At 37.7% G+C, this 14,524-nt stretch overlaps 1 protein-coding gene across 2 annotated transcripts in view; it reads left to right on the top strand.

Moving 5' to 3' along the window:
- Positions 1 to 7,653: 7,653 nt before the first annotated feature.
- The window catches only part of LOC107223221 (elongation of very long chain fatty acids protein AAEL008004), a 28,311-nt gene continuing 21,440 nt past the window's right edge, over positions 7,654 to 14,524 (top strand). The window contains exon 1 of one of the 2 annotated variants that reach the window (XM_015662835.2): positions 7,654 to 7,787. Coding sequence is in view for 1 of the 2 variants with exons in the window: in XM_015662834.2 (XP_015518320.1) it covers positions 8,728 to 8,759 (32 nt within the window). In the remaining variant the exon portion in view is untranslated. Of the gene's footprint in view, positions 7,788 to 8,712; positions 8,760 to 14,524 lie in introns of those variants that run through there. The other variant, XM_015662834.2, reaches the window with a different exon arrangement.

The raw sequence follows: 14,524 nt of genomic DNA, 5'->3' as shown, positions 1-14,524 counted from the left end.
CATGTAATATTGGATACATAACAGTTATATACAGAGTGGGTAAAAAAAAAGACCAATTCAAAACGCGAATGATATCCGAATGCGTCAACTGATTTTCAAGAACTTTCTTTGATCTAAATTAGAAGAATGAACCTTTTGTTTCGCGCTTGCAAATCCAAAAAATCTTTATTTCACGCTGAGATACACGGTGTTGAAAAACGGGTTTTCAAAAGGTCGTTTTGACTCTGATATTATACGAAAAACGTTTCATGTTATGTGAAAAAATTTAAGAGAATTGCTAAAATGCCAGAATCAAAATTTGGATTCCAATTTAAGATAGAATTTGAGTAGAACATTCATTAATATAAATTTTTTTCGTTCTTCCAGCAACTTTTTCAAAACCCATTTTTCAAGACCACGTATCTCAGCAAGAAATTTTTTGAATTTTCAAACGCAGAACGAAAGGTTTAACCGTCTGATTTCAAGTGAAAAAAGTTCTTAAGACTTGACGCTTTCGGATATTATTCACGTTTTAAATCGGTCGGTTTTTTTTTTTTTTTTGCCCACCCTGTATAGCGTATATTTGTGTATACATCGCAATATCCGAATGATATTATATTCATAATTCCGGCAACCTGATGCAGTCACGTCTTTCGGTATTGGCGTAATAATAAATGTCGAAGATATTGTTCCCGTGATTATAATACACTACACCTTGCGTAACGATAACAATATTTAACAACAAATTATGCATACCATATGTTTATACAGAATTTGAAAATATCTTGATTCAGCATAATAATATTTACACACGGTGTATACATATATTATATAATTACATAGTGATGTACATCATCTCACGTGTAATAACAATATAATTACCTTGACAAATAAATATAACGATTTCTAGACAGGTATAATATACCCGGCTTGAAATACGAAGGCGTTATTAGAGCTGTGTGATAATCACGGGTTACACGAGGTGTATACGTCGCGAGTGACAAAAAATCATTACGAAATACGGATCAGTAAGTGGTATTAAGGCATTCTTCAAATTATTATTGTTATTTTTATACACCAACGTGATCGAGTGAAGAAGTAAACGCCAGCGTTGTTTGAATCACGTCTCCTTGACTCGGAACGCGGTATAATATAAAAACCTAATTATGCGACGGACTCTGTTTGCAGGCCAAAATTAGATTGCGTATACGAGACAGATAATATAAAGCACCTTAAGCGTAAACGGAAAAGAAAGGAGAAATGTTGTGTTTTAAAACCTCGGAATAACAAGAAGCGCGCATCGACGGCTTCTTGGTATTCACCTGTGGAATGTTTTCCATAACAGAAGTCAAGTCGCGGGAAAACTTGCGCCTACCGCATATATGCAAGCCGCGATATGCTGACCTGTGAATTTCCTCTCCCACACGGTCTGTGCTTGTAAAAGTATGATAGGTATGATCGGTGCCGAAAATTCTTGCACCTAATACCCAGAACCTGATGGCAAAGATTCAAGGATCTCGCCGATATTCTTAATACAAATTCCAAAGATCTTTAGACCGATATCGGTATTTTTTTGACAAAATATCATTGAACGCGTAACGATCGGATCGATACAGGTTTGAATTAACGCGCATATGTAATTGTCACAGCGGTTCTTCAATGTCACCCAAGAAGTTCCTGCGCAAGGTTCGCGACGTTATCACATCCATCTTTGCTGTTTTTTGATTATAAACTCGGTTTATATTACAGCCATATGCATGTTCAAGCATAGGAGATATTCATCTTCACTGTGGGTGTTTCAAAAACTAATTTAAACACAGGAATTAACCGTGCGATTAGCGAGATTCAGGAAGCTGCGCAGAGATCGTTCCGATATTCGTCTGCGTATACACACGGCGACCTCTGTTTTGAACTCATATTAGTCACGCGTAGATAAGTGTTCCTAACTTTGATGATAAAAAATGTATGTACTTAGTCGGTGGATTGATGTTAATTAAATGGTCGGAGGTGGTAAAAAAAATTCGCCGAATTTATGCAGGCAAACGTTTACTCGCCTCGGTTGTTTATCCGGCAACAAAAACATATCGACTCAAGTTCGATGAGTGATGATCGCTGTTCTTCACTCTAAGTTAAAATTCATACTTGCGCTATTTTGGAGTTAAAAATTTAACCGCCATATTTAATTGGCCGTCGGCAATTGGCTTGTAATATCTTAAAACAAAGAACGCAATACTCAACTTTCTGTAAAAACTCGGTCGGCCAAGTCGCTCTATCAATCGATGGGCTGCTGACGCGATCGAAAAAATGGAAGTAGTCCCTCGGGTGGGACAGAAACAAACGTTGCAAAACGCGAGGTGAGACCCATCGGGTTCTTAACCTCCCACAGGCAGCGTCACATCTTTTATATGACACTTTATTTTGTTGTAACTATATCAGCATTTTTGCTCCCCTATTTCGGATCGAGACTCGATCGAAATGGCAAAACTCTGCTTCTTAATTTTTGCGAACGGAGGAATCGAGTGTTTCAGAGAGTCGACTTAACGCGTGGTTACAGGGCAAGATGGGTTCGAGCTTTCAAGCCGGCGGCGGCGGCTGAGCAAAAGCGGGGGAATAAAATTAAGATCACTTTCCCTGACCGCCGGAGTCCCGATCGAAGGCCTTTTGCATAACGGTGACACAACGCAGCAATAATATCTATTACCGGTTCACCGGTATGCGGTGTGAATTGCGCGTGAACACACACGCGAAGCAGCAGACAACGAATAATACATATTTGTCTAACGAGTATTTCGCACGTACAGTGATATTTGCAGGTAAAGTATGAATTGCCTCCGCACATTGTTTAAAAGTTAAATTTTAAAAACGTATAATCGAATTGGAACCCGAATGAGGCTAATACAAGAGGAAAGTGGGACAAGGAGACGACCTGAATGAATATATATGCATGATTAACGTGCGTGTGTGCGCATGTGTGGGCCCACGTGTATTATCTCTCTATGGGATAAATCGCTTTGTCATTTTATTAATTGGCTGACAATCGGTTAGGTACGGCAATATTACTTATTACACCTGCGTAACGTGGGCTTGAAGATGGAGGTTGTAATACCCGAAGAATAAAAGCAAATAAAAAAAATTACGTTCTCCGGTGTAAAACCGAGGTTATCAAACATGCGATGGAATCGATTCTCGGATCGAAAATTCACATCGTCGGAGCGAATATCGCTGAGCAAAAATAAATGACGCAGTTTTTAGATATCGCACCGTATAGCGAGATGGTGCGATTTTATCGGGTATGCAATCCAGACACGATCAGAATTTTTTTTCTCCACTACACTTGTTACAACATTTTTTAATAATTCATTTATTTATTTATTTGTTACAATTTCTCTGCAAGAAATTCTGTATGTCTGGACATCGTAATCCCGTTTTTGGATCAGGAGTCGCGAAACTTTTTATAACGTTTCGTCGGAGGTGACCAGCCGGCAGTTTTACTAAGCAAAAACCTGCTGCATTCATCGATAGTTTTTATCGCATTGCAGTCTGCTCCAAGATTTGGAGATTTATGAAGAAATTGGTAACAGTATTTCCTGGTGTTCAAGAATCGATAAAACTCTAACGTTCTCTTGTACTGCCAGTGATGCGATCGGTTGTCGAATGCCATCGCGAATCACGGCGTTTTACGAGACTGACCAAAGTCGATTAAACCTGACCGCGAACGAAAGGCCCTTGACTTGATATTTTATTCCGGTATTGCGACACTGGTTTACATCTGAATATTTTTACATATGCCAACCGGGTATAATATAAATCAACTACCGATTGAACTTTAATCGATAAAATTGAACCATATTCAAGATCCGATCGATTCTCCCGTTTATACTTGAGACCAGATTTGTAGGTAGATTATTTTCATCGTTCGCAGGTTATCAATTTTAACCCCGGAGGTCTTTTAACGATGGTATCAAAACTTTTTTTCGATATTTGAATTTTACGTACAGGTTATTAACTTTTTTTTTTTTTTTTTTTTTTACGTCGGTTGACCGTACGGCCTAGAGAATTATTTGAAGGATAAATATTTACCAACCAAAACCGCGAAATACGAAATGCAAAATTCTTATGCAAAGTAACAGTTCATAAATATTCGAAATCATAGACACCTGACGTCACTGTGGATCATTAATCAATTTTGTCCTGAATAACGATCATTGACACGAAATATGCCTTTATTGTAAAATCGATTTTTTTTTCCTCGTTTCTTATTCCTCTCCTATGAACTTTACCTAATAGAGCCTCGTTAGCGATGAGAAAGTAGGAATGTCGAAGGTTCATACATCACCTTCCCGAAATTACTCGGACCGTGAATTTGGAAAATATATATATTATATATGTATGTATAGCTACGTCAATCCCCTACCATGATGTAATTGACACGCGTCACCTTCGTCTAAACGCAAACGCGTCAATGACTTTTATAAGAACAAGCAAATTGGAGATAACAAGGAAAGAATAGCAAATGATTTCGATTTTAACGCAAAAAAAATCTCAATTGCGAATTTAACAGCGATGGCATCCCGTATCTACGTGTTTATTATCAAGAATGAGAATTCGAAAGAGTATTCAATAAAGAAACGACAAAGAAGTAGGAAAGAAATTTTTTTTTTTTCAAACTGCCTAAATTTGTCGTGCAATTTATTCGTCGAAAGTTAAATACGTAGATATGTTATGTCTGTAATTGAACGTTTGCCATGCTTTATACATTAACATACATGGCGTAAGTGCAATTACATGCGCGAAAATGAGTGAAAAAATATCGTGCGTCAGTTGATACTTATTCATATTAATGGCAGCGTTTTGGCATTCAACATTTCCATTAAAATTTACCGACAGTTAAATTCCATTAGGTCCATTGAGGAAGATGGAATTATAAAAAAAAAAAAAACTGGGTAAAAAAAATTCCACTCAATACATCCCTGCCAAAGTTCATTTTCTTAGAAGCATAACTCAAGGCATATTCTCATCCTCCTCTAATCGCTACTACCGCGTATATTTCAAATTACGTTCCGGAATTACGAGCTGCATCATCTTGGCGCGAGACTAGCGACAGCCAATCAGAGTCACGCTTTGTCCTTAACTCTTCCTCTATTGGCGATCGCAATTTCACCCTCATCGCGCGTCGCTTCCGTTGCGAAAAACCCTTTACGTTGAAGTCGCGCTCTTCCGTTGTTATTCGAATGAGAGCTGCAGAAAAGGATCGCGATAAATGGTTCGTGATTGAAAGTTTCACGGTTATTATCTTTTTCCTTACTTCTTTAATCCGCCCAGCTAGGTTTAACTGGATCTCGTCAAATTGACGATAACTGTCTCCTTCCTTTTTTACCGCCTTTATCTGGGCATAGTCAGATCTCGTTATCGCTCAAAAGGGTGGTGCAAGAATCCTTGCATATAGGTGGATATGTGTAATTTGATATTTTAATGTCGCGTGAAAAATAATTAGCTTCGGTTCCTGATACAATTAAATAACCTGCAAATCCACTGTCTGCGTAAGCGGATTCGTGTACGTCAGACGGATACGATTTATTTGCATAAAAATTTAATTGCGATTTTTGTGCAAAAACTTGATCACCTCTACCATTTTACAGACACATCGTTTGAGATTATAAACATGTTTCATTCTTTCTTGCAAATTGACGTTACTCCGATATTTAACTTCGGAGCTAAATCCCTCTTCGTCAAAACCTGACATGTCCAAAGATACGTTTATTTCGGGAAATTCAATTACCTGGGAAAAAAAAATGTACACCTCGAATTGAATGCAAATCGTTGCATCTTTATTCAATCTGACTCGTCGGCTTAGGAGTCCTTCGTCAAATTTCTGTACTCTCTCACGTCAGATGCCGATGAAAAATCGTCTTCCGCGTGACGCAGGGTGATTTCGACCGATGCCGAAATTCACCCCAAGTATGAAAATAGGGCAACCTGCGTTACTTTGGTGTAGATGGTTATGGTTTACAAGGATTCTTCTTCTCATTCTCGCCGCTGTTCTTGCGAATAATAAATGTATTCATTTTTACATCTTAAATAAATCCTACAGAAATTAAATAAATGTTACGTAAGTAATTACTTCATTTTTGAGGAAATTTAAGTAAATGTGAGTCTTAGAACAACAAGTTATAATCAACGGATTATTTTATGTGAAAATATTATTTTTCTCTTATTGTTCGGATATAATGCTGATTTCGTGAAGACTATTTTTTATTTTACGTATTAATTTTTATACATAAGAAATGAGAGAGTATATTTTGAGCTAAAATTTATTTCATTTTTACCATACACATATTATATGTATAAATATACTAACCCTATTCAAATGGTTAATTTACTACACATTTACTAGACAAAAATGTAATTAAATATATTGTATTTGTACATTTACCGTACATTTGCCATACAGTATTTGGAATTTACTAAACATTCGGCTAAATTCACGCAATGAATGTACAAATAAATTGGAAATTGAGAATATATTGTATTAGAAGGAATTAAAAGGATTTCAAACATCTCACAACTAGATTCGGAAATGTCGCATGTGGACCTTCAGTTCCTTAGTCAGATTTCGACTTTCGCAAATCTGAGTTCTAAAGTCACCCCGGAGAATTTTAGTTTTAATTGATAGCATGTCACGCGTACTGTATTACAAGGTTTCTCAATAGTTTTTGGAAACTCCGGAATTTTCTTGTGAATCTACTCAAGTTGTGCGCGTATAAACTTTATACGGCATACTTAACAGTATCAGATCCCAACAAAGATCAAAGAATTCCCACGTTAATTTTGGAATAAGCAATTTTTCAATTTCAGATAATTACACTGTAATTTTACGGACTATCTAACAATTTACTAAATTTGGAAAGTGAATGCTTTTGTAAATTTATTTAAAATTGTATTGTGAGTACGAATTCAGAAATTATAATCTTATTGGTGGGTTTTCAGTGACTGCGTCATCTGTCATGCCCGTCTATAGAACGTGCCGTGTATCATGAATGAAATAAAGTCACTAATTTTACGAAGTAGTTTGGTGTAGTAGGTAGGGTAACTGTCTAGTACGCTTGAACGTTGCAAAAGCGACGGGATTCGTGTCCCGGTTGTGAGAAAATAATGCGCTCGGCTTTTTTTTTTTGACAGATCTAATTGCAAAATGCGTTATCATCAATGGCGAGTCGCAAAGGGCTGAAACTCGGTGGACTATCCAATCTGAGAATTAGTTTGATTATTTATTGTGAGCCCATGACGATTGAGACAAATGGCGGTCATCGGATAATCGACAAATATCTCTTTTTCATAGAGACAGTATCGGCGGGTGGTCACAGCGACCATAGTGGGAGCACCTCTCCATAACTGCGCCGCGGTATAATGAGCGTCAGCCTTAAGCGTCCCGCGTTTGCGTACTTTGCCACGTGACGCAAAAAACAACCTCCGTCGTTAGTTCGGACGCGACTCGTAGATGGCGGGTGCTTGGCCAAGTCGGAGGGACGAAAAAGCGATCGGCGCATGCGCAGAAGGCTCGGTTCAACGCGTTCAACGGCGGCCGAAGCGAAGCAAAGGCAGCGAAGTCGGCAGCGGTTCGAAGTAGGGAAGGGCAGGCGGAGGCAGGGTTGGATAGAGTAGGGTGAGTGGCGCGGTGGTAGGGCAGGCTGTGCTTATCAAAATCGGCTCCGCGTCGAGGCGATTCGATAGTTTGTGCTAAACGTTTGGCGGCGTGAGTGGACGTGCCCGCGTTGACGGAGTTATTATCATTTGTAGGAAAATAAATAGTAAGTGAAGGTTTAAGAAAAAGGAGAATACGTATAAAAGATAAGCCGCGGATTAAATAATGCCTCGGTATCAGTGAGCGGCGCTTGGTGCCGTACACCGCGTTTCCTTTTTTTCATTTCGTCTTAGTTTTATTTTTTATTTTTAGTCTTCCTTTCTTTTTTTTTTTTTTCTTTCCCATCCTCTACTTTTAACCGTTCGGTTCGCCATCCTCCGCGTGGTTTTCGCTTGGCATTGCGAGGCGTAACACAGCGCGAATAAACGGTGCGACATTTTTTCACGCCCGGTTAACGGGCGAGCTTAACGATCCCTTATTCGCTTCCACGCTATCGTATTTATTATCGCACAACGTGCCGCAGGTGACAACCAAGGGATAATATACGCGGATAAGACGTGACAACTTCCCGACCCCTCGCCGCGTTTTTCTTCTGTTTTATCACTTCCCAGCGCCGAGTATATCCTTCTCCTGTTTTCGGCCAACGGTTAAGCCAAAGAAGCAGGTGGGTGTCGGCCGCTCCGTTGCATGTACGCGGCTTGTGTGCAAAATGGAGCTCCTGACCTACTGCTCCCGATGAGGTTGAGGTTAGGGCGCCGAAACGCCAATCGATTCCCCTGCCCACATGCCGCTTATCGCTTACACGCATCCCGGGCGTTTTTCTTCCGGCCCCTTCTCTTGTTTCAAATCTGCACAAACTCGTACTTTTATTTATTCAACTTCCCGTCCAAGTTTCTCGGTGATACGTCCGCTGCTGTTTTAAGGCGGGAAGCCGGAAGTTACAACCCGAAAATAAGGCAGGAAAGATATTCGACGGTAGTAAACAAAATTCGAGGGTCCGTCAGTCTGTGCCCCGTGCGTCTTCCGTGACCGTTAGTGTTTTGTTTTCACGATCGTGATTTCTTTCCGCAAGAAGGTACATTACGTTCATACATACGCGCATACCTATGCACGCAAAAGCGTGTTCAGTTGCTGAAAAGTGAGTACATACACACATACACGTAATAGTAGCCCCGCGTGTGTGAGCGCGTGTTTGTGAAAAAACCGCGATTGAATAGTTGGGAACGTGAAACTCGCGCGTGGATACGCTATTCGCGATTAATGTCTGGATGAATTCCAGTTTTGCACTCTGTTTGTGTGTACGTGTTGTTTTTTTCTGTGACTTGTGTTCTCCATTTGAATATAATCCCAACCGTGCTTTACGAACAACAACAACGAGAGCAACGCGAGGTGGCGGCGATGTAACCGTCGATGATAATCCTATAATCCTCGCGAACTCGATTTAGCACCGTGGAAACGATATCTCTTTAAATTGCAACGTTATTCACTGGGTATATTAAATAAAATACACGTAATGTAACTGTAAAAATGGAAGCGGCGATCTCTCGAGGGATTCCCGATGCGTGTCGGTTTTTATAACCGTTTCAACAACTCAAACTCGTTGTTACGTCGATTTGTTTTTTGCGATTCCTGCTGATTCACGGTGAGGTGATTTTTTGGTTTTGTTGACGTTTTTTTATTCACCCAAATGATTGCGCAACTGTTGAAGCGCCCGCGTTCACTTCACTTCCGGTACGTGAAGAGTTTGAAAGACGACACGCTGCCTACTTCCGTTTCTTCCGATGAATCGTGTTTCATTCATTGTTTCCTCTGCTCGTCCCGACTTTCTCCATATTTGCCGATCGGCGTACGCGGCGACGAGCTGCTTCTGATGCTTGCTTTCCTTTTGTCTTCGAGGGATTTCTTTTACATTCGAGTGAAATATTTTCATCTCTTACAACCCAGTCGCGATTAATGATAGAAAAACGAAAGTATGAAAAAAAAAGAAAAGAATGACGATCGTTAACGGTTGAAACAAACGAAAGTCGAAACTCTACGTATGTTTAAAAGTAATCGCCATTTTTTGCAACTTTAGGAACATTTGCAAGGAATCAACTACCCAGAATTGTCGAAACAAAAAAGAACTAAACCAGCGTTCGTAAATTGATCTTACTCGTCGTTCTAAGTGACGTCACGGAACACGCGTCAGTTGGACAGAGATTAATGTGTAATTCATAAATGCAAACGTGTGAATAGTAATGCAACCGTGTTTTACGCATAATAACGAGCGGTTTAAATCGGAAAAATACGTACTGGAAGACAAAAAAATCAGGCGCGAGTTACTACGTTTCATTCTTATCGTTGGCATCGGTGTTTTTGTTTTATCATCCTTATTTTTTTGTTCCCGTTCTTATTTGTTCACGCGGTTCTCAAGTATTCGTTCGTTAATTTGTCATCGTGAGTTCTCGATACGTATCGTATGCATAACGGGAAATGAATGTGTAGTTTATATTTTATTGGCAGACAGACAAACTTGATTTCTTTTAATTAACTTTTTCGCCCATAATTGTAGACCGTATGCATGAAAACCTTTATAGAATCCTACTTTTTGATTGGATTCAAAAAAATTTAAATCATCATCTTTCGCTACTTTGTATATATTCTCTATAAATGAATCTCTGCACTTTGTATAGACGTGTCTAGTTATAATTTACATTCGATCTGAATTCGAATATTATCTCGCTTTATAATTACCACTTTGTATCTTATCTCGATAATATATGAGGCTGAAGTTATTAACGTTATTGTAATATGATTCACGTTTCGGTATAATCGTTATTTCGATCAATCTTAAGAATTTCTGAAACGCAATAAATCATAATAATTAGTAAAGTGTATAAATATTTTGAAAACTTGATTACCTCAAAGTCGCTATACAATTGGAAAAGTATCAATCCCGCCCCAAATGATTTGCCACGCATAACTTTACGAACTTGAACCTCACGGTAATATTACGTCTAATCTAATCTTACTAATCGTCTATCAATAAAATCGTGAATATTCTATCCCTGCAGCGATTGTTTGATTTCGATTTCGCGACAGAAACACAAATACACGTGTATACATGCACCGCGTGTTTTCTTTTCGCGTTTTTTATATCTTTCAATTCTTCCGCAGTATGTTACAGTCCACCTAAATACTCGAATCGAAAATGAAAATATTAAATAAAAAAACCCTTCGAATCAAAGTAAAAAATGTTAAACGACACGGTTCCCCAAAAGCCATGCTGCTGTGATATCTCGATGGGCCATTTCAACCAACTCATACAGGTTGTAGACGGATTGTAACTAACTATACGCAAAGTCGCCGATAAAAGTAGTAAGCATATAAGACAGTGGGGAAAGCAGTTGCCAGAGCCACGCTGCTGCTGTTGCGTTCAAATAAATGCTGATGTTGCTTCTCGTACAGGCTTGACCAAAAATCACTTTGCGCTTGCTAGATAGTTTAAAAGCCGAAACTCCAATAACGGAACGCGAGAAATGGAATGAAAAATAGGCGAAAAAAAAAAGAAACAAGAAACGAATAAATTATTATCCTTGTCGCGATTCTGCAGGTATTCAACGTAACTTGTAACGTGTATATATATATATATATAAGATACGTATAATGTAACGGCCATACATAATATTTCGCGATTTCATCACTAAGAGTCTGTGCGTGTGTGTGTGTGTGTATATATATATCGCGGTGCTTGTGACGGTTTCTTCCTCTTCTTTTTTTTTTCCTGCCCCCTTCTTTCGCGTCTTGCGGAAAAAGAAATAACAACAGGTGAAAGTTCGGTAACGGGTTTTAATTAATTATCATTATTTTTATTATTACTTTTTTTTTTTTTTTTATTTCATCATTCATTTATTCTTTCGCTTCTCTTCCGAAGACACAATTATCGCAGATTCAAAGCAATTGGTCGTTCCTCTTGTTCCAAATAAGTAATACCGTTATTTGTTTTATCAATTTATTTTTTAACGTTTACATTTTCATCTCACCTTTAAATATAAATTATTATTGTGAGTGCTCGGAACGATTAAATGAAAAATGAAATCGATTCTCGCAGATCTTACCCTCCGTAACGTTTTTTTTTTTTTTTGCTTTCATCAAATTTTAGAGAAATTTCTTTTATCATCATTATCTCCAAACATCGGTCGTAATTTCTCGTCGCGTAGGGCTAAAACATAAAATCGTACGTTAAAAAATGTTGAGAGCAACAAGAATGAAGAAAAATAAAAGTGAATAAAAAATGCCTTCGAAAGTAATAAACTTTAGCCAGCTATTCGGCGCGTTAGCGTCTGTAATTTTGAAATCCGACTTTCGATCGGGCCGAGGAGATCAACATAATGATAATGATAATCGTCGTCATCGTCGTCATTTCTCCTTATTTTTCTTTCTCTTTCTCTTTCTCTCGGGGAACAAACTCCGCGACGCGTCATTATACGAATATTACGCAAGATTAAAGACGTTGAAAAAAACCGCGAGAAAGTTACTAAATACTTGCCGAGTGCTGCTCGATGCTCGCTGCTAGCTGCTCACGGTCTCGCCGTTGCAACGACACTTGTTTACATATAAATCACATTTATCCGCGTATATACATATATTATATATATATACATATATACACGCACGTAAGTAAGTAAGTGCGTTGAACACTCGACGGATTTGCGTATTATATTTACAACAAAGAGGTAAAATAGCGCGAAAGAAGAGAAAGAGAGAAAAAAGTAAATAAAAAATGTCAATTTTTTTTTTTTTTTTTATGCTATGAAACGGGAAATGCAAAAACGGTGATTTTTTTTTTTCTTCCAGTACTTGTATATTTATTTATTTATTTATTTATTTATTTATTTATTTTTATCCCGTCTCCATTTCATTTCACACCGTACACGCGTGTATAATAAATGTCACGTCTGCATAAAAATGTTGGCGCGTATTGTAACTTCTGTGAATAATCAACAACCCGTTTTCAGCCCCGCCGTCGCGTTACGTCAGGTTCGAAAGTTTTCGGTCAATAACGATTATCCTTATGTCGTACGTGTATGCTCCGTTCCCTGACAACTCGACCCACTTATAAACCCTGCCGCGAAAAATCATCTCGCGGTCAAACGTCTTATGCGCTTGCTTCGGGAGAAAAAAAAAAAAATCAGCACGCGAGATTCGAATAAACATAAAAATCTGACGATATTTTTGAGTGTTCGAGGACAGTTTTCTCGAAATTTTTCCTATTCGACAATTTTTTTTTTTTTTTTTTTTTCTACTTACCACTTTACACAGTTATTTCCGCTTTGCCACTTCAATTTTCTAGATTCACTTTTATTTATTTATTATTTTTCGTTTCTTCGTCATCCTGTGTTAGTAAAAGTTTGTTTGTTTGTTTGCGTGCGTGTATCGCTCTCTTTGATGGAATGCGACCGAAAGATTTGAAAGTGCGTAGAAAAAGAGGGAGTAATTTTTTTTTTTAATATTTGCATACCTCACAGATTTTTGCACATAATCATATATATATATATAATATGTATATATATATATATATACATATATATTGACAGTTCCATTATAAGATTTGCGATCAAATATTCGTAAAAAATGAACATGCCAAATTACATCACAATGTGTCGATATACACACGTATACGTATCACATTTTCATTGTTAGACGCGACGGATTCGACGTGACGTCGATAAACAGTAAAACTTGCTTTTTTCAAAGATTTGAAAAATGATTTTAAAAAAGTAATAAATACGTGAAATATATTATAGATGATACACGTAATCGGTGGACTCGGCTTTTTAATTTGTTGTATATATATATATATATATATATACATATATAGCCCTTTGAATTTCATTCCCACCGGAAATTCCACGAAGAAGATTTCACGAGATTTCAACGCGGTGACTGTATATTTGAGCTGTTGCGTAATGAATTTCAAAAATCATTTATTCATCTTTACCCAGACAAGTGAATGTTACAATACTGTATGTATAAGTAAAATAGCGAATAGACGAAGATGTGTATAATAGGAACGCTTTCAAACACTTCGATTCTCTATGAAATGATTTTGTTTAAAAACTAACCATCATATGGATATATATTATTATTATACGTGAATCGTAATTAAGTGCTGACGAAATTTTTTCTTACTTTCATTATTTTTATAAAAAATATTGAATCGAATCGTTGCACGTTTAATTTTCGTTTGCGGTTTGAATTCGCCTCGGGGATATCCCTGAAAGTTTTCACTGTACGTCACGCGTCGTCACCGCGTTGTAATTTATCATTACTCTCCGGAGTCCGGAGGTCGAAAGATTTGATTTATCAAGGATGCGACGCTGTCTCGGTTGTTGAAACCTGCTCCACGATTAATTTATACGGAAAATTTTTGGAAAACTTTCTTTCGATCGTCAATCTCGATTGTCATGATAAATAACAAGTCAATATCGCATACACTGAGAATAATTTCATTCGTTACAGTAACTAGAAAAATTCAGTAAAACAGGTATCGTTAGAAAAGCCTTTTTGAATATCGTTGGAATTACGAAAAACGAGCTACGCGTAAAGATTTTGCGATATCGTCGATACTTTTTTGGCTATTGCAACGCTGAATCAGTTTCTGAGGTTTACCGGAAAAAAAATTTCCCTCAGTGTATGTACGATTGATCTATATAATATTGATTGTAGGAGAATAACTTTTGTAATACGTATGATCGATTGATCGTTTAATCGTCTATCTATATATACACACGTCCCTGTTTATAATACACTGAAAAAATGCAGAGTGTTTTTCTAAATAAATTTTATGCGACATAACGATCTAACGATACCGTGTATCAAAAGAATTAAAAATGATCGATGGATTTCGTGTTTGAGGAAATA

Source organism: Neodiprion lecontei, chromosome 4, assembly GCF_021901455.1.
Source record: "Neodiprion lecontei isolate iyNeoLeco1 chromosome 4, iyNeoLeco1.1, whole genome shotgun sequence".
Lineage (NCBI taxonomy): Eukaryota > Metazoa > Arthropoda > Insecta > Hymenoptera > Diprionidae > Neodiprion > Neodiprion lecontei.
The sequence above is the reverse complement of the archived record's forward strand: the minus strand, read 5'-3'. Positions and strand labels throughout refer to the sequence as shown.